Here is a 27,972-nt window from a genome sequence, read left to right as displayed (position 1 = left end):
GTTTATCTTTTGCTTGGGGAAGTCCTGACTTCACCTTTACTTTTATAAAGGGTTCTGCCCTTAACCTGCCAATCTCTAAACTTGGCAACCTTCACCCACCAGCTCTCAAACTTTCTCCCGGATCAGCAACATACTCACACACCAGCGATAAATCTGCAGATTTATCTTCACCCTGGGCCTGCAGTCCAGCTGCAAAGCACTTAATGTGACCTCAAAGATGCTGGTGGTTCCATGACCTCTGTTGACGTGCACAGCTCCTGCAGTTACAGCTGGCATATTTACACAGTTGTCTTTCCCAGTGTCACTCCCAAAATCCTGAACTGCAACCCGCGCTCCTTCCTTGAAATCCCACACAGGCTGTTTGTCACCCTCAAAGAAACTTGTGACATTAAGAGATGCTATGGGGAGCAGGTATCAAGCAATGAATTATGTGACAAAGAGCCTGAAGTCAGTGACAACTGTCACTTAGCAAACGGGATGTGATGTTATAAAAAGAAGACTCATATCAGTTTTTCTGAAAGAAGCAGGGAGAAACAGAAGCAGACAAGACAGAGGAAGAGCAGGAGCAGCAGAAAGATGCAATCTAAAGGCCACAGGCAGATCCCAGAAGGCTTTTGGTGCCAACAGATTTGATTTCTAGTCTTGAAGCCCAGGCTCACCTTTTCCCCCAGACTAAAGCCTGCTGAACTCTGTTCACAGCCACTCCAGCAGCTGCAAGTGCTGCCAAATGCTACACCTGACACAGAGACAACAGCTGCCCACAGACGAGTCAGACTCTGCTCTTGAAAGATAAACACAGATATAAACCTTCCAAAACCTTCCAGAAGCAACTCTGCAATTTATGGCCTGCACTGGCTAAAGACTGAGACAAGTCTGGGTGGGATGACAAGGCTGATTGAGAAGGGATTTCTGCAAGATCCAGAATAGCACATGGACAACAGCGCCGTGGTCAAGTCTAACAGATGTGGAGAATTAGCCTTGCTGGTGCAAGGAATGAGGGAATTCCAGGAATATCAGCGTAGGAATACCCTAAGGGGATTTGAGGCAAACAAAAGAGTGATTCCACACAGAACCTCAGAATGGCTGAGGTTGGAAGTGACCCCTGGAGATCATCCAGACCAATCTCCCTGCTCAAGTTGGTTCATCCAGGGCAGGCTGCAGGTGTGTTTTTTACCATCTCCAGAGAATGACCCTCCACAAGCTCTCTGGGAAACCTCTTCCAGAGCTCTGTCACCCTACAAGTAAAGAATTTTGAGAATTTTGAGCTGCAACTGTGCAGCTTTTCCACACCCACGTGCCATTCACCAGCAGCATGGATGCTCTAAAGGTCCTGTGGCATCAAGAGAACTCAGGCTGTGGAGGAAACAGCTTCAGTTACAGGTGCTGGGCAGCTGAAACCTCAGCTCCTCACTTTTCAGAGGTGTCAGACGTATCATCTTCATGTCAGGTTTTGTGCCCAAGGGCCTGAATGCCCAGCATTAACTGCAAGGGAGAAATTCAGAGTATCTGAATTTGGCTTGTACAGCACCTGGTGAATGACTGTCAGAAAGAGGCCATAAAAATGCAGCACTATTTATAGGGGTCAGATGGCATTCTGAGGGGGCATTCTGGCTGTCTGTATATATGACTCCACTGCATATTTATAAGGCTTGGTTTGAATCACACAGTATGAATTTAACATTTATTGTTGTAGGCAATAATCATGTGTTGAAATTTAATATGTGTGGTGAAATTATAATGTCTTCCAAAGAATATAACATGCCAGACACAAGTCCCCACACACAGCAATTATTAGGAATGACAGTAATTTGCGGGTATCAGGTCAAACATTCGAATTTTTTGGAAATTAGAGAATCACAATAGTTAGAATAGGAAAGGACCCATTACTCTGACTTCACCCTGCTGGCACTGTGGTGTGTGGCAATGAGAGGGGTCACAGCCCACATTAGGCTGAAAGAAACAGATACTGCATTGTTCAGATATTGTATTGGTGTTTGACTGATCTTCACTAAAATGTCAAGTACAGGCAAGGGGGGAAAAGAGTATTTGAATATAAATGTGTGCTTTTAATAGTTGTTGAGGGTTTCGGGGGTTTTTTTGCACTCCAGCCATCACTGGAAAGATGTCTCTCAGAAAAGCCCTTGGGAGCCTGAAAAATTTGATCCTGTTCTAACTTCCCCTGTGCAGAGTTACATGGTCACTGATTTTAACATTCAAAAGATAGCAGTCAGCATCCATTACATACCCTTCAAGCTGCACTGGAGATGTGTGACCTAATCCTAGATACACACATGAAAGTCAGAAAGAACAGAGAAAGCCCCAGGGGCTCCTCCAAAGCTGAAATTCCTGCATCTCTCAGAAACTCAGGGCTGCATATTTAAGAGGAAAATTGAGCCTTCATCATGGAAGCCTTCCTCCAGCATTACCATAAACTAATTTATTTGGTGAATATCTTCTAAAGGAAGAGGAACTGGAAGCTTGACAGCCCCTTGTAGATACAAAGTCTGTAACTCCAGAGAGGAGATCAGACTGGCCATGCTGGGAGAGAAGCCCCATTGTGGATGCAGGTACAGCAGGCTCCTTGGAGCAGGAAGTTTCTTTGCATGAATATCAGGTTAAAACAGAGAGAGATGAAAAGATCCGTGTGGTTTCTTGCTACCCCTACTGCGAGCTGCAGTCTGTGTGTTCTGAAATAACAGCCTGGGGAACACATGTCCTGTCTGCAGGGCTGAAAGGAGGAAGAACTTGTTGGGAATATCAGAGACACAGCTGGGCTGCCCAGAAGTCCCACTACTCTCCTGTGGGATAGGTGCTGTAGTATTTGGGCCCAAGGCAGAATGTCTGTGTCCATCTCAGAACCTCTGAGGCTTGACAAATCAAAAGCTGCCAATGTTTCTTTTCTTTGAGCTCAAACTGTGCTTAGGCGAGTCTGAAGACATTTTGTATTGTAGTTTCCCTGAAAACATATTATTTTCTTACACAGTAGATGAACACAGTCCATCAGGATCTTCTCTTAAGGGCCACACATGAAAAATTCCTTCCACTGCTTTCAAAGAAAGCATCTGCAGTGTTTCAAAGTGTCTAAGCTGGAGCCACAAGAGCTGCTGTTTCCAGAGGTCTGAGCACGAGGCACTGAGGTGCTCGTAGCTACAGAGGGAAATAACTTCTGCTCTGGCAGTTCTGCACACACAATGCAAACTTCTGAGCAGCAGAAACGCACAAAGAAGACCCTTCAGCATCTGGACCCTCCTGGAGAACAGGGAGAGAGAAACAGCCCCCCAGTCCATGTCAGAGCCCAGCCAGGTGGGGCTTCAGACCAGCCCTGGAACTTTTCTGATGTCTTCCTGAATCCCGTGGTCCCACAGAGCTGAATTCTCCCAAGATGAGAGTAACATGTCTTTTATCTAGATCTCTGGGTACAAAAACTCCCCAAAAGAAGGGAAACCCCCTCCTCTGATTCTGCTTTATTAATTAGTATTCTTTTGGACCAACAATGCTTCAACACTCAGTTCTGTACAACCACTCACCATGCCAGGCCCTTCTTTCTAATTGCTTTACTCATTTTGTTCAGGCTCTACCTTCTGATACATTTAATTTAAAGAGCAGTTTGGATTTCATACAGTGGACGAGTTTGGTTCCCCATTTTCTTAAGCTCCTAAAATTCATAATTTCCCCTAGAACAGTCACTTAAGAAATGACTGTTGCCATTTGTCACCAAAACTTGCAGAAGTGGAGCAAAATAATTTAAGATTATCTCAGCTTTCAAATTGGTTTGTTCATGGGAAGACTCTTTAAATTACTTAATCTTCAAACTGTTAGTGATAAAACAAATGTGCTCTTATCTAATCTGCAACAAATCTTTCCCAAACTGTTTCTCTGCCAAGCGAGGAACATGATACCCTTTAAAAATTTATCACAACTGCAGCTAATAAAACCAAGGTTTGGAACCACCTCAGTTTATCTTTTCTGGAACAATATGAAGATGTCAGGGAGCTCTTTGCCACATTCAGAAGAAAAGTGCAGCAGCACACAATTAGAGGATTTTCTTCTTGTTTATGCTGTACTACTCTAATACATTGGAGATTCAGGTTTTTTGAATATTATTGTGATTTTAATATACAGGCTGAGATATATTCTCAGAAACATCCAGAAAAACTTCTGAGATAGTACTACAGGTCACAAATAATAATTTGTTGAGTAGATGCCTTTGTGCTAAGTTTCACTGCCTTCTAATAGAGCTCTGGTCACCATCTGAGCCACACTCAAATTGTGAGACTTAGCTGGGAAAGTCAAGGACTGATATATGTGGAAAAAGCTTTGATTAGCTCAGTGCTTGTGAAATCTTTGATGCATCTTTTTGTTACTACCCCAGTTCTACCTGTTAATAGCCAAATATTTTTCTCTATTTATCCACAGAAGCTCTCACAGCCATGCTATTGAGGGGCTGCATTTGATTTCTCCCATTCTGCAAACAAACCTCTTCTTTTAACCCAATTTCCTTTTTTTCTGTTAGTCGAGACCCCTCATTAAGTCCACGCTGTGTTATTCTCCCAAGAAGTACAGCTCATTATCAGCTCCCAATCTACACATCCACACTACAAATATTTTATGCATGCAAATGGACAAGCATTCCTGATTCTCTCTAAGTACTGCCCCCATGGACTAGGAGAGATACACTGCAGAAAGCCTTAGGTTTAAATCTTGTCTGCACTTTCCTCTAGAACCTGTCCCTTGACTAATTAAATGACAGCCAGATCCATCCAAGAATTCTAAAGCCGAATATAAGTTATGCATTAACTACCAATCCTTTGATTTGGCTCCCTGTTTAGAATTAGAGATCCATCTTGCAAGCTCAAGAAACTCATAAATAAAGAAATCTATCAGGCTTTGCTGACACGTTGAGTAAACACCTGCATCTGAAGTGTCGTGTTCCATCAGAAGGAAATAAAAGTAATTGGTAACCAATTTGTTTCTGCTTTCTTTCATCTGCTTGTTCTTATCTACAGACCTTTTCATAACTTCATTCCCTGACAGCCTCCTAAAACTGGATAGGAAATAAATAAAACATTTAAAAATAAGAGAGTAGGTAAGCTACTAAAGCACTGCTAGTTTAATATGATTCCCCAGTGATTATTTCTCAGTTTTATTGTAACTGTATTTAAGAATATTTTACATTAACCAAGAGGCTGCTTTAAGTATTGCATTAGGCTGGATCTGACATCACAGCAACAAAGGCAAACCAGATTCAATAAAAATCTTATGAATAAGGAAGAGTTTAAACAAAACCTATAAATAAATGAAATCCATCTCTGCTCCTTAAAGGGAAGGTAATAACTCCATGAGACAGAGGGCAAGGAAAAAGACTGGAACCAAACTTTGTCCAGCAGGTAATAAATATAACAGACACACAGTGCTCTGAATGAATCTGGAATGGAGCTCTGCAGAAGGAAGAGCTGCTTTCTCATATAACAGCAGCTACTACAAATTGCTTTAGCAGCATACAGATCATACAGCACTCTTTAAAATTGTATTTTCAGAAGGCACAAAGATGCAAAGAATCGTGGGCTGCATTCCCTCTGCAAAGCTCCAGGAGTGCACGTCCCTGAACCCCGAGCAGCACCGAGACTGGTGGCACTGCCAGGGCTACAACCTCACTCCCACAGATAAAAGCTTGACTTTACACAGTCATCTCTGGCTAGGCACACCTCTGTGTCCCTAGTTTAATCCACCTCTTTTAGTCTAAAAGTCCTAAATCACTGTGCTAATGTGCAGAATTTCATCAGACGTGCCAGGAACCACCGTTACCAAATTCCAACCTCCTCCCTACAGCACCACTCAGAGAGGAGGTGCTGGTGGAAACAGGCAGGGAAAGGGCAGCAATGTCCTTTTTACAAGTATTAATTCCAAAGTTTCCCTGGGAGCTGAAGGTACAGCAAACAGAGCTGCTTCCATGGCATTTCCCTGCCTGTCCTGTTGCCTCAGCAATGCTCTGTGCCTGCAGAACACCCTTGGCCCCTGACTGGCTCCTGCAGCACACCAGGCACAGGAGTGTTCCTAAAAGCCTTCTTTCAAAAACACAGCACTTGACATATAAAACTGGACGTAAGCAAGCCAGGAGTTAATCAGGATTTAATGCACCTAAAAGCCAAGATAGGGAGGCTGCCTATTAAGGATTTTACTGCTGTATTTCTCAAAATTCCCATTAAATGTATAGTTTCACAGGGGATTTACAATCACAGCAGTGTTTAAAAAAATCTATTTGATGAATTTATATTAGCAGGGAAGAACGGCTGAATTAATTTGGAAGATAACCCTCCTTCACCTCTTTTGTTCTGTTCTCTGAAGAAAGGTTCAAATGTAAGGTCAATGAAATATTAAGATATCAATTTTATTTCCTATTATACCTCAGCCCAGAGCCTTTTTTACTAAAAAACACATTGCCTTGAGAATTACCCAGTATAGAAAGGAAAGCTTTCGCTCTTGCTGGCTCCTCTGTGCTCTCTCTGAGTTTGGCTTCACAGAAGTACATCCCCACATCAGCAGAGGTCGGGTTGGTGATAGTGAGGCGTCTCCCAAAGCTGCTGATGCCACTGGTGATCTTGATTCCATTTCTCTTCCAGGTCACGCTCAGCCTCTCAAGAGGTCTGCCAAAAAAATACAGCAATAAAATCATAAAACATATATATAGTACAGAATAGTCTCTGTGTGCATATATATATATATTTATACACATGAGGAATATAATATTACAGATTATAAAATTTCTTTAAGTCTTCCTCTATCCCCAAAACACACTGTTAGAAAGTAAATGCATGTATAACTTCTACACATCAAGGACTGCAGACTACTCAAGTGGCATTATGCAAGTACAGCTAATTGATACAGCAATAGAACTTAAGTGCTAATAATTTGATTTCTCCAAGCAAAAAGAGTAAATACTGCTATGGGAATCAGCTGCACGGGAAGTGCTTTCATTACAACTCAATTACCAAAACAATATTAATCATATCAAGAACATCTCTGCCCTCAGAGGGGAAAGTAAATCAGTTGGTCTTATCACCCAAGGACTTCAACTATTCACTTCCACTGAAATTCAAAGCCATTCAAGGCCAGCTAGACAGAAACATAGGAGGAATGCTGTGAATTCTGTATTACAGTGCATTATGAACAGTTAAGCAATAATCACTGCAAAATGAGAGTGCCTGAAAAAATTACTTGATAGGAGATTCTCACTAAATTTATTTATTAGGAAGCATCAACTGTTCAACAGTATCACCTCTGCTATTCATAGGCAATAGCTGAAATATTACCAACCCTCACCATAATTTTTTCCTTATGATAATGTCTGCTACTTGAACAGGAAAAGGAAACTTCTTTTTCTTACATGTGAGGACAAGGTGGGAAAGCACCCCAGCCTGTGCCCTCATTTGTCCAGAAAAATCAATATGTTTAATTCAGTTATGTTGGACAAACAAGATCACTCATAATGTTGCTCTGAAGAGCGAGTGTCCTGCTTCAATCTCCAAATTAACAACAATAAAAAAATGAAAACAACATCCTCTGTCCTTCTCTGGGAAGGGCAGAGTCCCAGTGAGAGCTGTGGAGGTGTTCCATACCTGGCGCTGGCCACGCACTCCAGGGTGGCCTCGCTGCTCCCCGACACCACGCTGGTGTTGTGCGGGCGGATGACCATGGCCGGAGCCGCGCTGTCCGAGGGGCTGGTGGCACCTGCAGGGACACAGACACACCTGCTGAGGCCCCAGTGACAGCCAGGGCTGTGACAGCGAGGATGGCACGTGCCAGGCACCGCTGCAAACGTCACCCTTCACCTTCGCGCATCCCGCGGGGCCGTTCCCTGCGCTATTCCAACAAACCCATCCCCAAAACCCCACAGCTCCCAAGAACTGGCCCCTGCCGTCCATCCGGGAATATTCTCAAAGACAGAGCAAATAAATTAAGCATCCTAAAGGTTTTCTATTGTTGAGCACTTTTATTTTTATCAAACACTTGCTGACTTATATTTTTAAGACCTTTTCATGTTTTGTTTAATCTTACCCCTTCCACGCCATTTCAAAAGACTCTGCCAATACTCATGTTAGTTCTTTAAAAAGATTTTACACACTGGGGAACAAATATAAAATTAACAAAGCAGCATATCACAGCAACTTCAATCCCCTTTTCTTATCAGAAAAGTAAATAACCCAAATCTGTTACTCTTTTGTGAGGCTTCATACTGTAAATAATTTAGCTTATGCAACAGTCAGCAGACACTTAAAAAATGGTAAAAAGGCAGCTTGTAAATTTTCTCTGTATGCATTTACTAAGTGAATTAAAATACCCATGTATTCATAGGTACTTTGCTTCAAGCAACTCATTTGGGAAAGAAAAATTAGCTATTTTTTAGCTTGAATAACAGAGTAATAAAATTTTCAAAGATATGGAAACCAATAAACAAATTACAGAGAAAAGTAATGAAAATAAACCCCAACTGATGGAAAAGCAAGCAGTTCATCAATGTTTTCTGCACAGGAAGCTAGTCCATGCCCATTAAGCAGTGTGAGAACTGGGAAATACAAGGTACAGACCCTAAAATTTAAGGTAATTCCCTAAAGAACAGAAAATGGTCAGAAGATTCTTTGCTTAGATGATACCCAGCACACCAAAAGCCATTTGACATTGGATTTCATTTGTTGGATAGCCAAAAGTTTTGGTCATGAGGCTGAGAAAGTTCCCAAGGCAAGCAGATTTCTCACTGGCAAATCTTTAATTTTGGATGTTTTTCTAATTGACAGCAGTTAGTGTAGTATGGAATGGAAGTGTGGAACATCATTTTAAAATTTAAAGAATACCACTCACACTTCTGAATAAATTCAAGCATTCAAGAATAGTACTTAAAGCAGATATTTATTTCTTTCCCTAAATGTGCTCTGTCAACCTGACACACAGGATCTCAAAACACAAGCTGTTGATAAGTTTTACACCTCCTCGTCAACATTCCTGGAAATCTGATACCATCAGGTAAGAAAATCTATTTTCCAAAATTTCCATGCTGGTCTTACAGGTATTCATGGCAGAAATTTTGCAGATAGTAATTAAAATAAAAAACCAAAACCAAATAAACAACAACAAAACCCAGAAAACAAGAGCTGATGAGATTAGAAGCTCGTTACTGATGAGATGAAACAACCTCAGCATCACTGCTGCCCACCACTTCTGCCCAAGATGAAGGTTTACAACAGTGAATGCTAAAAGATCAACAAACCAGTGACTAATTTGGCAGTAATCATTTCTTATCTCCATCTGGAAGAGACAAAAACCACTTGTTAGAGTTATCAGCTCCCCACTAGAACCAGACAAGGAGGAGAAGTTGGCTTTGTTGTCACTCCCATCACCCCACACGAGTGGCCCTGTGTGCACCCAGCAGATAAGGAAGGAAATAAAAGTGCACATTCCCCGTCCTGCAGCCAGGGAAAGGCAGATTTCTTAGTGACTGCAACAAAAATCTAAGCAAAGCACATGTTTCTTATTATTTTTTACCATCCCTGGAACAAACTTTTTAAAAGCAGGCTCCTGCTAAGGGCTGTGAGTGAACTGATACTGATGTGAGACAGAGAGCTCATCAAAATGGTGAGACCTTGGGTTCCCAGGAACACACCTACAAAGAAAGGTCAGCTATAAACATAACAAGCACATGCAGAAAACCAACAAAATTTTCAAGTATTACCTAAACAGTATGGGGGCAGCACAAATATTCTTATTTTATATTCAAAGACGGCTCAAGTTTCCCTTTGCAGCACTAAGAAAACCCTTCCCATAACTCACTCTGGCCCCACTCTTGCCAAATCAAGCTCCACAGGGACATTGCCAGGGCTCCCTTTGCAGAGGGAAGTTTGCAGCTTTGTTTTATGGCTAATTGGAACACCAAAGAAGGATCTTAGTTTTACTTTAGAGTAAAAATCTCCATAGGGTTGTAACTTGGAATCTGTACCTTTCAAATTTCACCTTTTTGTAAGAAATCCACAGGTTGGACTATCAGAGTAGCCAAGATCCTAATGGAGATAAGCAACATTGGGATTTTGTTTGGATGATGGGATGTGGCAGATCAGTTTTCCATCATGCTGGGGAAGGCAGAGAGTTATTGCAAACAATCAGATAATGAACAACTACCCAGACTTCTCAAGTTTCTCATCCTGCCTGTCAATAAAGCCACTCCATCCTTCTCCTGCCACCACATGCACCACACAGATGTGATTCTACTTGACTGATGCTACACAAAAATCCAATGCAAAATGTCATTGTTAGTAAACAGACATTTTCTTTTAAAATCCTTTGTCGAAAACAATTGAATTTTTCTCCTTTTCACTGTTCCTTTTTTTACTTCATCAGACTTTTTGTTGCCTGAGCTTTCTAGCACATTGCTGCTTCTGGCTTTTCATCACATCTCCTCCTCCTCCCCTCCCTCAGCTTCTCTGCATTCATCTCTGGCCATTTTCCCCCCCTTTTCCATCCCATGGTTCCCTAATGATGTTTCCCACTATTTAAGAACTTAAATAGTTCTTACAGAATTCTACACAGAATTTCTAATATATCCTTTAATTTAATGATTGAACTTCAGCTTCTCTGAAGGAAATATTAAATACACTGAAATGGGGAAGTAATACAAATGCACATGGGAACAGAGCTACAGTGAGATAATTCCACTAATGGGGAACCACCATTCCCAGCTATAGTTTACTTTTTTGGAAAGAAAAGACATTCTTTCCTTTCCATCTGCTTTCTGGAGCCTCCTCTCAGCTAAGAAAGCAAAGCAACATCAGGGAAAAACAGCGACCCCAGAACTGCAAGCAGGGCATGCCTCACTATCAGACACAGTCTGGGAGGAACCTGTGGGAAGCTGGAGAAACAAGGCTGAGTGACACTGAAAAACACTTAAGGGATGTGCTCTTAATCTGATTTTAGCCCTTAATAGATGACTGGAAAGAAGGGCTGCCACAAGGAAGAGTCCTAATCCAACAGGGACTGTTCTCCAAGGAAGCTCACACGGCTTTATTTTCCTTTCTGTCCATTTTACCCACTGCACTCCCAGCATTTCCAATCTCCCCTTTGCCTCAAAACTTTCTTATTTATCTCTGTCTGAGCCATTACCAGGCTCTGCAAGGGCCCAGCACCTGCAGGACCTTCAGGAGGTCTGACCCCAAACAGTTTCTGAGGCAAGACTGTGGGAACCCCAAAGACTTGGACTCGGGACAGGAGTTTGTCCTCCAGTGGTTGCCATCCCAGTTGCTCATGAAACAGTTGAGCTGCCATTTACAGCCCAAGACATTAAGGTAAATTTGCACTGATATTATGTTTTCCAGATTAAACTTTTTTTTTTTTTTTTTTTTTTTTTTTTAAAGAACCAGAAAAAGGAAGGAAAAAAAAAAAAAAAAGAAACAAAGTTTCTGGGTTTTTTTTTTGTCCTTTGAACATAAGCTCCTCTCCAGACTGTGGAATTCAGGAATCTGGCAATCCCCCACAAAGCAGAGATAAATTGAGAGAAGAGAGGAGAAGAAAGGGTGAACAACTTCTGCATGGTCTATTTGTTTTTATCACCTGTGGCTGTGAATGGCTGCACTTCACTGAGCCTGCTGAACTGCCCCTTCCCTCCTGCCTGATCAGGAATAAAACCCATCCAAGGCCTCTCTAACACAGATTTTTTATTTTTTATTTTTTTTTTAGCACTGATGAGCTGTAGAATTTTAATCTGTTATTTAAATACAATAATTATGTACACTGCCCTATCATCTCTGGAAAGACAGTATTTTTATCTCTGTACATATATTGACATGTAAGGTACAGGGAATTTTAAATGTTGTAATTTACAGTTTATAAAGATCACAGACTTTATCAAAGCCACTTCAGGTGCTTAATTTTCTCAACAGAACAGAAATCTCACCCAGGCCAGATGACTGGAGACATACAATAGGTTCTTTCCCTTTCAGAAATGCATAAACATTAAGTTCTTCCCCAGATTTTACATTATGACATGCAAACTTTATCTGTGTCTGTATTTGCAGTGCAGAATATTAAGTGTATTACTTCAGTGGGTGCTCTAATTCATGTGACAGAGATATGAGGTAAGTCAGCCTCAACAGAAACTGAGAGAAGCTGTTTATCTCCTGAAAGAAGTAATAGTTTGAATTCAGACTTGAGCACAATGATAAGGTTTATTTTTGAGGCTTGCTTATAGGTCCCAACTCTCTGAAGAAGCTTAACAAACAAGGTGACCATGAGGAGGAGGGGGAGGATTGTCCAAATAATCGAGAGCCTGGAATGCGAGGTTGGCTGCACCTCATCCCTGCCCTTACTGTCAATTACTGCAATTACTGCAATTACTGCTCCAGGTCCAGCTTGCAGTGAAGAAGGGATTCCACAGGAATCAGTACCCAAAAATAAATTCACTTATTCATATTATGAAATTTGTCTAGGTGAGAAAAACACTTCACAGAATAGATCACCAGTACCCTACCCTCAAGCTATTAGAGAAATTGAGTACTTGACTGATGCTACACAAAAATCCAATGCAAAATGTCATTGTTAGTAAACAGACATTTCCTTTTAAAATCCTTTGTCAAAAACAATTGTACTTTTGTACAATTGTACAACGAGTACTTGAACAGAACTTTGAAACCATTTATAAGGCATCCTGGGAGAAAAATATTAGAAAACTTTCACCCTAAGCTTCCCACAGGCTTCCAGGCTTGCAGAGGATGCAGAAATACCTTGGTAATTACTATGCAGGATACATGCAAGGCTTCATTTTATCAAATTATGGACAACTCTATTAGAAAAAAAACAGGATAGGAGATTAGAGTCCAACACAAATAGCAAAATATTACATATAGTACAACCTTATGGCATCAGGAATGTACAATCTCTGCTTGAGACACAGAATATGAAAAAAGAGGAGAAATGACAATCAAAGGGTGTCTCAAGATTGCTGGAGGGGGTGAGGGAAAAAACCAACCTTACAAATACAAACTACCTAATGGAACACACTCCCTGTCGCCAGGTACAGCCTGCAGATGGTTTGAATTATGAACCCAGAGTGGATTAATGCCCCTTTCCCTCTCCAGTACAAGACACACAACAGGAATTGGATCCTGATCAATAATAGATTAATTTCCCTTCCCCTTCAGAGCAAAAGATGCACCACAGGAATTGGAGCCTGATCAACAGCAAAGCAAATGCTGACAACCACCTGCAGGCACCAGAGAGAAACATTATGTAATTAATGAAAAGGAAGTGTGTTCTCAATCATAAACCTCTGTCCCAAACCATGTCCATGGGTTCCCTGCTTATTAGTGTGATTATTAAGAGCTGATACAATAAAAGAGCATTAAGATAATCACAGTTACTGTTTCAGTTTCCCACTTTGACTCTAGGAAGGACTATTTATTTTCAAGAAAAGGGAAATATGATGCTGCTGTCACTGCACAGGTCTCTGCTCAGATTTCTAGACATAAAGAAAAATAACAGAATTTCCTCTGTGAGGCATCTTGGTCATGTTTGTTTAGTTTGATGAGGAACATAAAAACTCCAGATGGGGTTTTTTTTGGGACAATGTTACATAGTTATAAAATAATTCACAAACTAATGGTGAAGAGTTGGTGTATCAAGAATTTTCAGTACCCAATAATGTCTTCAGACTCCTCAAAAATGTAAGTATTAACATAATTTATTTAACTTTTGAGAACCCAGACTGTAGACCTAAAAAAGTAAATAAGGAGCAACATAAAAACTTAATTTTGTGGATCAAATTTATAGGGAAGAAACAGCCTAGTTGTTTGAATTAATCACAGCAAGTGAATTCTTATATATCCAGCCCTCGTCCTGAACCAGACATCAGACATCATGACATATGAATAAAACACCAGATATGAAAAAGATTTACAAAACACAAGCAAAACAAGTGAATGATCTAGGTCGGTTGTATTTATTGACTCATTACACTCTTGTCACTGTGAATAAGCTTTGTCCAAATCAGAACAAACAGAGGATGCATTTCCATTGCAAGGAAAGTTAAAAAAGAAAAAAAAAAAAAAAGAAAGAAAAAAGAAAAAAAGGTGAATAAAATAATAAAATTCAGAACAATATAGAGCAACTAGATCCCAAATTAAATATCTAGAGTTTGAGGAGGGATATGGTAAAGGAACAATTAGAAAAGATTTCATCAGCACTTGTTGAGGAAGTCTTGCAATAAATTCATTTTGCCTGAATTGCCCATAAAGGCTGGGAACCTCCCCTCCCTCCTTTTCCATTCACCCCTCCTGGGCCTGTGGGATTGTCTGAATATGTCATAATGACACTTCTGATGCACTTAACTTTGAAAAACAAAGATACCCACAGAAATTAACCCATACAAGTGGTTCTTCACCAGTTCAGGCCCTTTTTTGGTTGGAAAGCTTCCTAAAGCTTTTCTGTTCAGCCTGCTCCAGACACTCCTAATTTCCAGCTTAAATGGCCAATGCACTCCATTAGTTCTTCTGCCAGAGCTGATCTTTACAGTTTGAAGAGCTGCTCTCTCCCTCTGAGATAATTACATCCTGAAACATTTACAGAAAACAATCCTATTCTTACACAGTCTTCATTTTACTAAGTGAAGCAAGCAAAACTTTCCTAGCCTGGAAAGATTCACTGAAAAACACACAAACAAATGACAAGGAGCAAGGGTAAAAATCCAAACCAGTATCACTCTATAAATGCCTCCAAATGCTTAAACAAATAACAGCCACATTTTAAACAGCTTTTTTACCCCCACTTTGTAAGGACTTTCACAAAGACTGAAAGTGCTGTTAGTTTTAGACCTAGGGAAAGATTAATGGAGAACTCAGCTCTAGACACAAGACGATTTATACCCCTTTGTGTGTTAGATAGTCTAGTAAAAAGGAGATTTATATATTTTATTGGATAAAACTGAGTCTAAAACACAGGTTGAAAAGGTCTAAAACCTTATAGAGAGCTCCTAGGGCCTACTCCTGGGCACAATGAGAGGCTGGGGCCTAAATGCAGCTGATTTGAAGGTGGAAAATGTATTTCTGTAACCAACAAAGTGCCCTAGGAGAGGCAGCGAGGCCAGGATGTCCATGGTGACACAGAGTCTCCAGCCTGTCTGTCACCAGTTCTGCTCTGAAGGCTGGGACAGGGATGGAACATGTGGCTCTTTTCTTCATTTTCCTCTCTTCCTACAGATCATTAAGTGCAGGTGACCCAGCGACTGCTATTTGGTGGCTGAATTCCTCTTTTTTCTACTTCCTGAGGCCTACAGACCCACTTTATATCACAGGACTACCTCAGAAATAGATTTCTAGCATTGTCCCATGTAGTTTTAGGGAAACTAAACCACTGCTTAGTTACACAGCTCCCTGTGAATCAGCAGCTAAATTCAAAAGCAGACCAAATTTCTGCTCAAAAACTCTGAAATTCCCTTCTCACAACTCCTCATGCAGAAAGAGCAATTTGGAAGTTCAGTCTCTGTCACTGACCTGACCTTCCTCCATGCACAGTAAGGGGCTTCTTTCTGCCTGGAAACTTATCATCCAGCACATCATTAGAGCTTTTAACATGAAAAAATATATAGCCTCAAGCTATTCCAGTTAAAGAACACTCAGGTGGCTTTTCAATTCACCAGATAGCTTTAATACCAGCTAAATAAGTGGATACAGTGTGTAATCTTATTCAACAGCAGTTAAAAGGGGGAAAAATATCCATGGTCTGGCAGTGGAATCTATTAGCCTCAGAGTCATCTTCAAAGGATGCAGCAGGCAAAAAGGCAAAGCAGCTGCACTGCAGCCAGGGCCCACAGGGCTTCCCATGGAATCACAGAATTCCAGAATGGTTTGGGTGAGCAGAGACCTCAAAGCTCATCCAGTTCCAGCCCCTGCAATGGCAGGGACACCTTCCACTATCCCAGGTTGCTCCAAGCCCCTTCCAGCCTGGCCTTGGACACTTCCAGGGATCCAGGGGCAGCCACAGCTTCTCTGGGCACCCTGCGCCAGAGCCTCCCCACCCTCACAGGGAAGAATTTCTCCCCAATATTCCATCTGTCCCTGCCTCTGGCAGTTTAGAGCCATTCCCCCTTGTCCTGGCACTCCAGGCCCTTGTGCAAAGTCCCTTCTCAGCTCTCTAGGCCGAACAACCTCAAATCTCTCCCAAAACATGGCTATGTTTAAAAAGACTTAAAAATAACTCATTAGTGGGAATTACTTTTAAGAGGCTGTATATTTTTACGATGCACTTTAGTGCATTGCATGAGAAGCATCCTTTTAACCATAAACAGACCCTCATTTGGCAGGAGCAAACAGGTTTGAGGGGCCTGGCAGTGGCTGCAGAGGTTTCTGCACCACAAGACAAGACCCACTTTCTCCTAAGGACAAAACCCAAAATTTTAAGTGCTTCACACACCTGGATATTTACCATTTGCTTTCTTAATAATGGGAAATTTAAGTTAATAAACCACACATCAGTAGCTGGATGTAAAATAAATCAAAACTGTCACTTAATAATCATGTCCAGAAATGCAAATTCAGTGGGGAGATGGGCTGAGAGGAGAAACAAAGGAGGAAAGCTGAGTTGGGGACATTGCTGTGTGACAGGGATCAGAGAGCTGCTGCCATTTCAGGGGCTGCAATTCTCACCAGCAGATCCTGGTTTAATGTTGAGCAGCAGCAGCAGCAAAGACAGAAATGGGAGATAATAAAATCCTGCCTTCTATTTACAAATATGCCTTTGCATATGGCTTCATGTTAGGTTTTTTTTATAAATGCATTTCTTAACTCCTTACTTTGGCACAAATAAAATCACACAACTGACAGTCTACTTTTGCTTTTCCTTACTTGTAAGAAGTTTAAACTCTTCCTCTTACTTAGAAATGAAAGGATGGTAACAACTAAAGAAGAGAATCTCATCTATCCTTCACTGGACTTCAATAAAGAAAAGCATTTGCAGTGACTTTGGGAGAAATTCTTTAAGAAATACCTTCAACAATTTATTTTATGACAACAATAATGGAAACACTATTTTCAGAGGGAAGATTTAAGATTAAATACGCTCTGTAGAGCATAAAGCAGATATGTACAATTGATCACATGTGAGTTCCCAAGATCTATTTCTCTGTAGCAGTTTTTTAAATGAACCTGATATTGTGAGGCATAACATGGGAAGAACAGAGACTTGCATACACAGACTGATCACAGAATCCCAGAATGGTTTGGGTTTGAAGGGATCTTCAAGCTCATCCAGTTCAGGGACACCTTCCACTATCCCAGGCCACAGCTTCTCTGGGCACCCTGTGCCAGGGCCTGTCCACCCTCACAGGGAAGAAGTTCTTCCTAACTTCCTATATAATCTAAATCTCTCCTCTTTTAGTTTAAAAGAGCTCCATAGTTTATCTGCCCTTCACAACAAAAGGAAGGGTTTTTGTGTCACAGATATTTGGGGCATGTGTCCAGGCCACCACCTGGGCCCCATTCCCATATTCTTAAAAAACACTCAACCAAAGCCATGCAAGTCCATTTTTGCAGGTGTGGGTCAAAGTTTTCTCTAGAAAATCCACTCTAAGAACTGAGATTAAACCTTGCCACATACAAACATAATTTGAACTTTAAAAGAAATAAAAAAACCCCACCAAATTTAACAGCCTGTCCTCAGATCCCAGATCCCACAGGCTGGGCACAGTTCATGAAGGCTTAAAGGAGAGCAACTGTACAGAGAGGACAATGCTAAAATAAACAGGAATTCTTGGTTTCCCTTGTTGAACTTAACTCTTCAAACCCAGATGCACTCACTGAGCAGCATTTTAAGCTCAAGGTCAACTCTTGCTGCATTCTATTTTTATATATCTATACACACACACATCTGAGAAACATGTTTTGGGATCCAGATTGCTACCTTGCTCCCAAAGGTCTGCTATTTCCAAGCCTTTACATAAAGAGAACAGATCAGAAAAGCAAGAAGATACCCCACAGCCTTCTTCCAGCAGCTAACTCAACCAAACATATGGAATGACTTGTCAAAATAATATTTTGAGAAATAGGTTATTGGGGGCCTCAGGTCCACTCCATATGGTCTAAAGTTCTCCATCCCCCTGACCATATCATGCTACTTCTCCACTGTCTTCTATAAAGGGAGACAATCCTAAATGAAAGCAGAGTTGTTCAGGTCATGGACATTCAGAACCAAATAAAATTTCATTTATAATATTTAGAGTACTGTAAAAAAAACAAACACAAAAAACCAGGACAAAGCTATGCACACAGTAGAGCTCAGAATTCAAAGAAATAGTTTTCTAACAGAAGAAAGAATTTTGTTTCCCCTTTCTACCACAGATGTTTTTTTTCTAAATAAAGGGCAGCTTCCCCTTTGCAGTCTTTGTGATTATCAATCTTTGGTTATTTTATAATATAAGGTTGCCTCAGACCTCAGCAGGGAGAAAAATACACATTGCTGCATTTCCTCTGTCACAAGAACAAAACAACTCTGAAAGCAAAGAGTGTTCCAAAAGAGCAAACAATAACCCAGCTAAAGAAAGTCTACCAACTTATCCATTCAAAAATAATTCCACAGATGGATAAGCATTTAATTTTCTGAAGTGAGAATAAACCAGCCTCTCTCTTTTCTGGGATGTGGAATGGGGTTTTGGACCTGCCTATTTATACCCAGTACATAAATGCTGCTCAGAGAATGCTGCAATCCTGAAAAAAGAAATCTAAAGGAAAGTTATTACTCCAGGCTCTTTGTTGGTGTTTCTGCAGTCTGGGTAGTGCCAGCATTGTTACAAACAAACAGTTGTACCTTGCTTGGCCTGTACAAATGCTCTTTTTGCATTCATGTACTTAGAATCTCCTATCTGCTGTGCCCTGCCAAGAGAAGAGTGTGATATCTTCTCAATCTTGTACTGACTTCCTGCCCTCTCAGACGAGGGTTGGTCACAGTTTTTGGCTGTGTGGATGCTAAAGTGCCTCCCCTGAATATGACAGGGAATCACTGCTGTGATGAAAACCATAAGCTTATTTCCACAGGGTGCTCTTGACTCCCAGCTCATCCAGAACTTAGCATTTCATGCTGCTTCTTATTTGAAGTTTTCATCATTATAATATGACACTCAGATGTCACAACAGAATTACAGTTAATAAGGAAAATTAGGGGGAATAAATGAAAGATAAAGCAGCACATTAGAAAATGCACCATCGTCTGAGACATGAATTTCTATATTGCTGAGGCACAAGTAACATCTATTTCATTTTGTTTTAAAAAGAAATCAATTCACCCCTAGGTTTAGGAACACTCTGTCACTTCCCAAAATGTCCTTGGGTTGTCAGTTTGAAACAAATTGGCAACATGTCATTAGGCAGAACACAACCACATTGTTTCGACTTAATTAACCCATTTTATTCGGATTTGCCCCAAAAATAACCCTTAACAATATGATTCTGCTCTCCAGATGGTGATGGGCTGTGTCAGAGCAGAACTCTCAGCTGTCAGAGCAGCTAAACCAAAAACCAAACATTGCAGGGTCCACTTGAAACCCAAAACCTGTCACTCGCTTTCTCCCCTACACACTCATCTCCTGAAAGTGCTTACACAGGACGAGGAAGGATGAATCACTTAAACACAGACAATAAAATGCATCTAGAAGAGATGAAAATTACTCCAAGAAGGTAAAACGAAGCTGCCTGGAAGGCAAGCTGGAAGAGCTGGCTGCAGCAGGCACCTGGGGATGCCCAAACATCCCCAAACAGCCCAAGCTGGTGCTGTCACCTCCTGCTCAGTGGCTTCTCTCCAGGTTTTTGGTGTGGGATTAGTCCTGAAAGCTCAGTGCATCCACGCTCACCTTCAGTGGGAGGAAATACTGAAAGAATAAAGCATGTGCAGTGTCAAAAGCTGGTGCTGGCCTCTCTGCAGGCTACTGCCAGCACCCTACAGAGTGTCATGAACTGCTCCATCTCCCTCCCCTCCTTCCTTTCAAAAAATGTTATTATAGATAAGAGATTAATGTGTGCCAGACCATTTGGCTATTCAGGAGCAGAAGAATTTTGCAGCATAGACTGAATTTAAGACAATAAAATGTGTTACCTACTGAACCACAAAATCTCTGAGAGGACTCAGAAATAGAAGCAGCTTTTTAAAATAAACCATAATCTCTCTGTCCTGCTCCCAAAGTCTGCAGCTTCAAACAAAAAAACCCTGAAAAACACAAAGCCTGGTGATATATAAAAATAAAAGTACAGATGAAGCATTTTTGACATTTCTCTATCACTCTTAAAAATAGTAATAATCTTGAGCTATTGAAGTTGCTGAAAGAAAATAAAAATCAATGTGTTTTCACTTAGCTCTTCTGAAAAAGAAAAGGATCACTTGGCATTTCAGCAAAATGCTTTCATGCCACTCTGTAACAGAGCCCATTAGAAGGTGCAAATAAAGCTCTTATGCCTCAATCATCTGCTGCACCCCAGAATTAGGGACTGGGAAGGGAACTGGGACAAGGGTGCAGTTCCCAGTGTGAGGAGAGCAGAGCAGCCCCGGCCCAGGGTTCATAACCTGGAGTTTTCTGGGCTCTGGGAACAGCTGCCCCAAGTCCCACACACAAGGCAGAGACTTCAGACATATCTCCTGAGCATTTCATACATTAAATAAAGCCATTTATTTCCCAGAACATGGAAACTGCACTGAGTTTCTGCTTTCCATGCTTCCCGCTCAGCCCCGATCCAGCAAGAAGTGAGGCACAAATCTCAGGTGAGGTTTTGTTGTTGATTTGCTTTTTATTTTTTTTATTTTAAATAACATGCATGGAAAAAATTAAAAGCTTCAATGTGTACCCAAAGTTCTGCAAATGCTGGCCTTTAAGTGTTTCTCTGCATTTCCCAATTTCTGTCTGGTCACAAATTTTAGGTGTGCAACCGTAGGCAGGTCAAAAACAACCAAATTTCTGAGAGACATTGAGAAGCTTCTGCAAATCACTGTTATCTACTCACTTTGAAAGTGGTAAATGGCTGAACCTTCCCTCAACACAGGCAGGTTGGACATAAAATAGAGTATTTTATAGTGAATCACAAGTACCACTCATAATAATTAATAGCAACAGCCAATGTAAAGGACAAGAAAAAAATAGCACATGGCAAATGAATCTGTTTCTTTTTTCATACAGGAGAAGCACAGTCACAAAAAAATGCTTTTAAACAAATGTTTTTAACTGCTAACAATTTTTCTTTTGTTTCTGGTTCCTCTCTATGCATGCAAATGTATAAAATGTAAAACCCAGCAAAGAGGGAAAGTGGAAAATTTTATAAAGCTGATTTATTTCTGTATAAATCCTTTACTCCTACCATTAAAAAGTACAACTGATTACCATTGGAAAGCAGAAGGGATAGAAAGTGCTCTTGAAAAATAATAACTGTTTCTCCCAGCACACCAGAGACCTCTAGAGAAGATGGAGGAACCATTATCTCCATTTTATGTGTGGTGAAAATGAGGCGAGGACAAGCATTACTGAAATGAGGCTGCACCAGGTGCATCTGACCTGTTTATTACAACCTTTTAACACTTTAGGTTACACTCAAATACAAGAGGAGAAGATTTTATTTTTCTTTCCAGTCTTCAACTGCAAGAAGATCCAAATCCTTGGGGATCTGTCTGAATCTGTCCCCCTTCTCACAGTCCCTTTTCAGACCAATCCTCAGTTGAAAAATTCCTTAATGGGATGTGGAAATCTAAATTTAATTCTGCTGCTGGACAGTTATTTACAGCATCCTTGGTCAACAGCAGATGAGATAGGGGGAAAATCAGAATATTCTCCCAGAGCAAACTAGGCAATTTGCATTTCTCACAGTTATTGTTTCAGGCTGCCCACAGACTCTGGCACATGTCACCACACCAATTTAACTGAGCTTGAGCTGTTACAAAGCATTAGAAATGGATGCCTAAACCCCAGATCAAAACATATGCTAAGGCCATTTAGCCAGCAGGTTCCATCCCAGCGTTAAAAACCTGCTTTCCTGCCCCTCCATCCCCACAGTCATGTTCTGCCATGTCTTTCTTCTGGCCTTTTTCAGAGATCAAATGCTCATATCCAACACATTTAAAAGTTAAAAAAGCCAAGATGAAAACCAGTCTGAAGCATTGCAGAGATGGGTTCAGGGGTGTGAAGTGTCAGTGAGGACCCTGCACCTTCCCTGGGAGCCAGCCAGGAAAGGAGCCAGGGCAGGGGGGCTCCACGTCTTGGTGACACTGGATGCTCTGAACATCATTTATACCAGGGAAATCTCCAGGGCAGGAATTCAATTCTTGCATTTGCACATTAAAATGGTTTCTGAAGGTGGAACTTGGGATGAATTTGTTTTGCCCTGATCACTTGATTACCACAACCAAAAGTTGGAGCTGGGACAAGAGTACTCAGAGAGCCTAAATGACAGATATCATCCTATTTCTGTGAGGATGTTAAGGAATATTTGAGAAGGGATATAACTTTCTTTTTAGGATGAATGAAAAATAAATTGAATTTTTTCCCCTTAACCTTTACGAATCAGTTTCCCATTTTCCTGTGGTGACAGATTCCCGTATTTTTCCCAGAGGAAAACAATTTTCCTTGAGTAAGGGGAAGCAAAAGGCAACACAAGTCAAAATATTTTGATTATTTCAGCTCTTTCAAGGGCCACTTTCTAAGGAAGGAACTTGATGAATTCATCCTTACAGCTGCCCTTCCCAAGTGCTCTTGTACCTGCAGGGTGGGATGAATTCCTCAGGCCACCAGGAGGAAAAGTGGAACATAAATACATTCCTAGTTAGTACATCACTCTTTGACATCACTTAAAAGACTTGATTCAGCAATAAAAAAAAGCTTTTTGTTCTAATGGAGTAACATTGGACAGCTCAAGGATGAGGTTTTTATCAAACCAAGGACTATTAACTGAAAATTAGAATAAGAAATACCCTGAATGCTGAGGATGCATAGAATGAGCTGCTAAGTTTTGTAAAATCTCCTCCCCTTCACAAATACCCTTGGCTGGGGGGAAAAAACCTGTTTAAAAGACACACAATTAACTTACTAACTTTTAAAATGAAGGTTATAATCCTCAACCCTTCCCCTTACATTACAGGAAAGGCATCCAAAGATGAAAGGGAATGTTCACCAAAGCACAAATATCTGTTACCATTATTTGATGATCAGCTTCAGGTTAAACCTGTCTGCCTTGAGACTGGAGATTAATAGTGATAGCTTCTTTTAATGACTGTAGAAATGCCACAGTGCCTGCCAATAACAACTTGAGCAATGAACAGGTTGCTATAGAATGTATTGTTTATGCGCCACTGACTGCAATCTCTATACAGAAAATTTAATAGACCCTTTTTTCCCTCTCAGCAAGCTTATGTGGTTGGGGATTTAGAACTGCATTATTCCTTATGACCTGACTTATTTATCGTGTCAATCATAGTAATGATGTGTCAAAATTATCACAATTCTGAAGCTTTCCCTTTATCATCATTTTGAGAGCGTTCTTTCTCAGCATTACAAGTATGTATGACAGAAGAGACATCAGAGGCATAGATTTCATGCATGGCTCTAACAAAATCACAGGGTTAAACTGCTACTTTGAGAGCCAAAGCACCACGGAATAACTTCTTCCATTTTTCTAATTCAGTTCTTGTAATAGCAGCCAGACACGGCTGCAGCTGCAATTAAGGAGAAAAGATGGGGAATAAAACAGCACAGAGTCAATTGCCAAAGGTCAAATTAAGATGCTGGGATTTGCAGGTCCTGACCCACATAACACCATGTAGTTGGCCTTCTGATACCACCAGTCAGATTTAAAATTACAACTTTAGCAATTACTGTGAGTGAAGAACCAGACAAGCAGGTTACGTGTTGGTGAGAATGCCCTTCCCTGCCTGAGGAGAAAGCTTCCTCAAGGACTGCTGTTAGGGAAGAGAGGATAATGCAGATGGAAGGAATTCAGCCCTTGTTGGAGCAGGAGTTTCAGATGAGTGTGAGCAAGGTCAGGGCCAGGCTGATGAAGGTGACTGTCTCTGCCACAGGTGCCACAGCTTTCCCCACTAAAGCCTGGCCTGTATCCACACCAGGCTATTGACTCGGAGAAATTAAAGCATGAGAAATAGTTAACAACAGGAGTTCTGTCAGAGGTACAACATATATTCCTTGGTTCAATTTTCTAAAGCCTGAGGTCTGAAAGAGATGGAAGCCTCACTGAAAGGGTCTGGACAGCATTCTAAATTTCATGTACCATAAGTTTCTCTCAGTCACACAAGATTAATTCACCATTTATTCTGGAGGCTAGCAAGAACTGGGGGAGCAGGTAGTGTGTGCTGCCCTGGAGGAGAGAGACAGCAAAACCCTGTTCCCTCTGGGGCTTGTAACTGGGGCCGAAACCATTTTTAAATGTAGTTACAGTCAAGAAGAGTTTTAACAAGTTTGAACGCACACCTAACATTGTTACATCCTGAAATATGGATTCTCTAACCAGTAGCCTGTGTTGCAGCATAATTTTTGCTACAACAGCTGTCTGGAATGATCCTAAAAACCAAGCTAACACCAGACAGGTTGAAAAATACCTGTCAAGTCCAGTTCCGGCAGCATCACCGTGACGCCTGTTTGAAGTGTCCAGGCTGTGGATCAGCAAAACCATGCAGCTTAATAAAGCCTAATAAAACAGAAACAGCTTGTTCTGGGCAAGCTCTGATGGAGGTGCAGGATGTTTGCTGCTGAATTACCAGGGTGAGCATGTCTCAGGGGACCCCAGAATCAATAAAAGAGACACAACATGGCCCTTCAGCAGGTAGAGTTGAGACAGACAGGTCCACAAAATGAACTGACAACAGCCAGCAAGAACTGCTTAGTTAGGAGAAGTAAAGTTGTGGAGAAGAAAAGTGTAGGAGTTGGAAGGAGATTTAAGTTAAGCATAAACTTAATGCTATTTCAAAAACAACTAAAAATAAGCAACTCTGATGTCTACTCTAAACCTGCTCTCAGTTTGACGCCATTCCCTGTGTCCTGTCCCTCCATCCCTTGTCCCAAGTCCCTTTCCAGCTCTCCTGGAGCTGCTTTAGGCTCTGGAAGGGGCTCTGAGGGTTCTCTGGAGCCTTCTCCAGGTGAACACCCCCAGTTCTCCCAGCCTGGCTCCATCCCTTGAAGCACTTCCTTGTCCTCCTCATTTAGTGCTCCAGCCATCTGCAGCTGGATGGAGCACCACAAAAACCGTGCAATGAGGGGGTCACATCCACCTCTCCCATTCCCAGCCCAAGCCACACTCTGGAAAAGCTGAGGAATGCTTCTGGCTCCCATGCTCTGTCTACAGGGACATCACACCAAAGGGAATCATCTTATTGCTGCTGTGTCCCTGATAAATGAGTTCTATTTCTTAGGAATTCCCAGATAAAATATCTTCTCCATGACAGAGGACAACAAAAGCGTGAAAGTATTTCACGGGAGGAAGACAATGTACATGGAATTCACTACACCAAGAAAGTTTGATGTCTTCCTTCATACCATACTGAGGATGAACTGGGTTTCATGGTGACTTAAACAGTATAAAACCCACTTCAAAAAAAATGATAACATCATCTTGAGTGACTTAAATCTACAAAAGTAAAGAAATTAGCCAATCCCATTGTACGGATCATTTCTCAACGTTCCATTTAGCTTTTAATTACCCAACAGACTGTAATGGCTGCTCTGGAGCTATTACACTCCATTGTGTCAATTTGGCTGCTACAAATGCACAGCACAAAGTCCTCAAGCTAAAAATCATTACAAAATTATTGTTGAAAAAGATTGTTGGGCATGTGCAATAGCTCGCTTTTGAACTCCGATGTTTTATAATTTCTCTTTTTTATAAATAGCTGGAGCAATTAGATGCTGTTATGGAGCTATTCAAAACCTTTCAGTTTTGAGATCCAAAGCATTTCTTGAGTTACAGAACTGTAAAATTTCAGTTAAATTGGCAAAGTTCTGTTTGCAGTCTGTCACAGCCTCATATTTTCTCTTTACTTCTGTATACAATCTATTCAAGTTGTATTTTTTACACAATGTTCCATCAGAGAAAACATCAGAAAATATTTTAGAAAGTAAATGAAATAAATCTACTAAAAAAAAAAATCGTGTCTGCAGTAGAAGCTACACAATAATAAGAAACAGATGCATGTATAGAAAAACAGAACTCTAAGTAGCGCACCCAGCCTTGCCTAGACACGAGATTAAAAAGGGAAAGAAAGGATTTAGGAACATGGGCATGTGAAGAAAATTGAGGCTTCATGTAAATCAGAAGCCCAAAATAACAAGGAATTTGCATTGGTGGGATTTGCAGAGAATGAGCAATTAAATGGTTCATGGATTTAAGAGGAAGCTGCACCTAGGTGAAAATATCTCAGCTGTGCTCCCCAAATCAGGGCAATTCCAGCTCAAAGCACTGGACAGACTCAGACTGGGATGGAGTCTTGTCAAGGACATGGAGCAGGGCTTCAGAGAGGAACAGTTCATCACACAAAATGCAACAGTCACTGCCTCACAGATCTTGCAGTGCAAGTTATAAACCCCAAGTTCCCCCTCCCAAGGATAATGCAGCCAAACATGAAAGCAGAAGGAAATTATTCAGCTCTATTTGACAGCATATTAACTTGCTGGATCACACTCAAACTTTCTTGTAGGCATCCCAGCACAGACACACTTCCAGAAGGCACTTTGTAGCACTAATGAGGCAGATTCACAGGATTTGGTTTTATTTCCTGGAATAGAAGTCAGGAGCAGCATAGGAATTAGCACAGGTGAGACTGGAAATAGAACAAACAGGTAAGGGGCTGGGAATGGCTGAGGAGAGCCAGGAGCTGATCTGTCCTTGCTGCCTCCATGATGGGAGAGGTCATAAATCTCAAAAGAGAAGGAGACAAACTGCAGAACACAAAACGGGAGGGTAAAGGTGAAAGCAATACCTGAGAAGAACAGGCCTTTTAGTAATGGAAATGAGTTGTTAGGAGCTTTGACAAGAGTTTTAGATTTATTAGAAAAGACATATCATCACAAGACTATTAAAAATAAGAGGAATTTATAAATAATAGGCACAATATAAACATGAGGGATCTCAGAAGGTAACAGTAAGTAACTTCTAGGCAATGCCATCCTGTGGGATAAGCAGCATGTTTACATTCTCTGGGGAGTCAGCAAAGAACCAGAGGAAGAGGTGTGGTGGGATCTGGAGGGACTGCTATGGGAAGATAAATGTGATTTCTCAAAAGCGGATGACAAGCAGTTGATATATATCAGAGATTTAGAGGAAAGGCAAAAAAAGATACCCCGAGAAATGGGGATAAAGTGGGTGTTCTTTGAAAGGATGATTACAGTGATAGGATAGCAAGCAAGAATGGTGGCAAGGAAGCAGAAGTGATAGAGATTTTGAGGAGGATATGTGCTAAAGCATCCGAGGAGATTACCACTCCTTTTTAGAACTTGAACAGGTGTGAAAGATCAATGGCAAAAAGTGAAAGATCAGATTAAAGAAGCCTCTATGTTACCAACTTTTATATAAAATTAACCTTTGATAAGTTGTGTAATTAAAATAGCAAGAAGTTCTCAAAATTCCTCTATTTTCTTTCCTGCAGTTGAGTATTAAAAAAAGCAACATAAAATGTTTGAAGAAGAATCATAGACTCATCAGAGAATCCCAGGTTGGTTTGGGTTGGAAGGGACCTTAAAACTCATCCAGTTCTATCCTATGCCATGGGCAGGGCCACCTTCCACTATCCCAGGTTGCTCCAAGCCCTTTCCAACCTGGCCTTGGACACTTCCAAAATGGTACAGAAAGCAAGTTCTTGGAAAGGGCTGGAACACAGGACCTCAAGTGTGAAATGGACAAAAAAACAAGGAGCAAACAGAGCACTGCAGGTGAAATATGGCTGGGGTGACAGGGAATCTTGCTGGAACACTATAAT

The 27,972-nt window shown here is 41.1% G+C and overlaps 1 protein-coding gene across 6 annotated transcripts in view; it reads right to left on the bottom strand.

Moving 5' to 3' along the window:
- The window catches only part of SDK1 (sidekick cell adhesion molecule 1), a 385,141-nt gene that overhangs the window by 146,401 nt on the left and 210,768 nt on the right, over nt 1–27,972 (bottom strand). For all 6 annotated transcript variants that reach the window (XM_086855185.1, XM_086855184.1, XM_086855187.1 and 3 more), the window contains 2 exons: nt 7,617–7,728; nt 6,454–6,644 (listed from right to left, as the gene is read on the bottom strand). In XM_086855185.1, the coding sequence (XP_086711311.1) occupies nt 6,454–6,644; nt 7,617–7,728 (303 nt within the window). The remainder of the gene's footprint in view (nt 1–6,453; nt 6,645–7,616; nt 7,729–27,972) is intronic.

The sequence above is a fragment of the Cyanistes caeruleus genome, chromosome 17 (assembly GCF_971803275.1).
Source record: "Cyanistes caeruleus chromosome 17, bCyaCae1.hap1.1, whole genome shotgun sequence".
Lineage (NCBI taxonomy): Eukaryota > Metazoa > Chordata > Aves > Passeriformes > Paridae > Cyanistes > Cyanistes caeruleus.
Note: the sequence above shows the minus strand (reverse complement) of the source record. Positions and strands in the feature narration are given on the sequence as shown.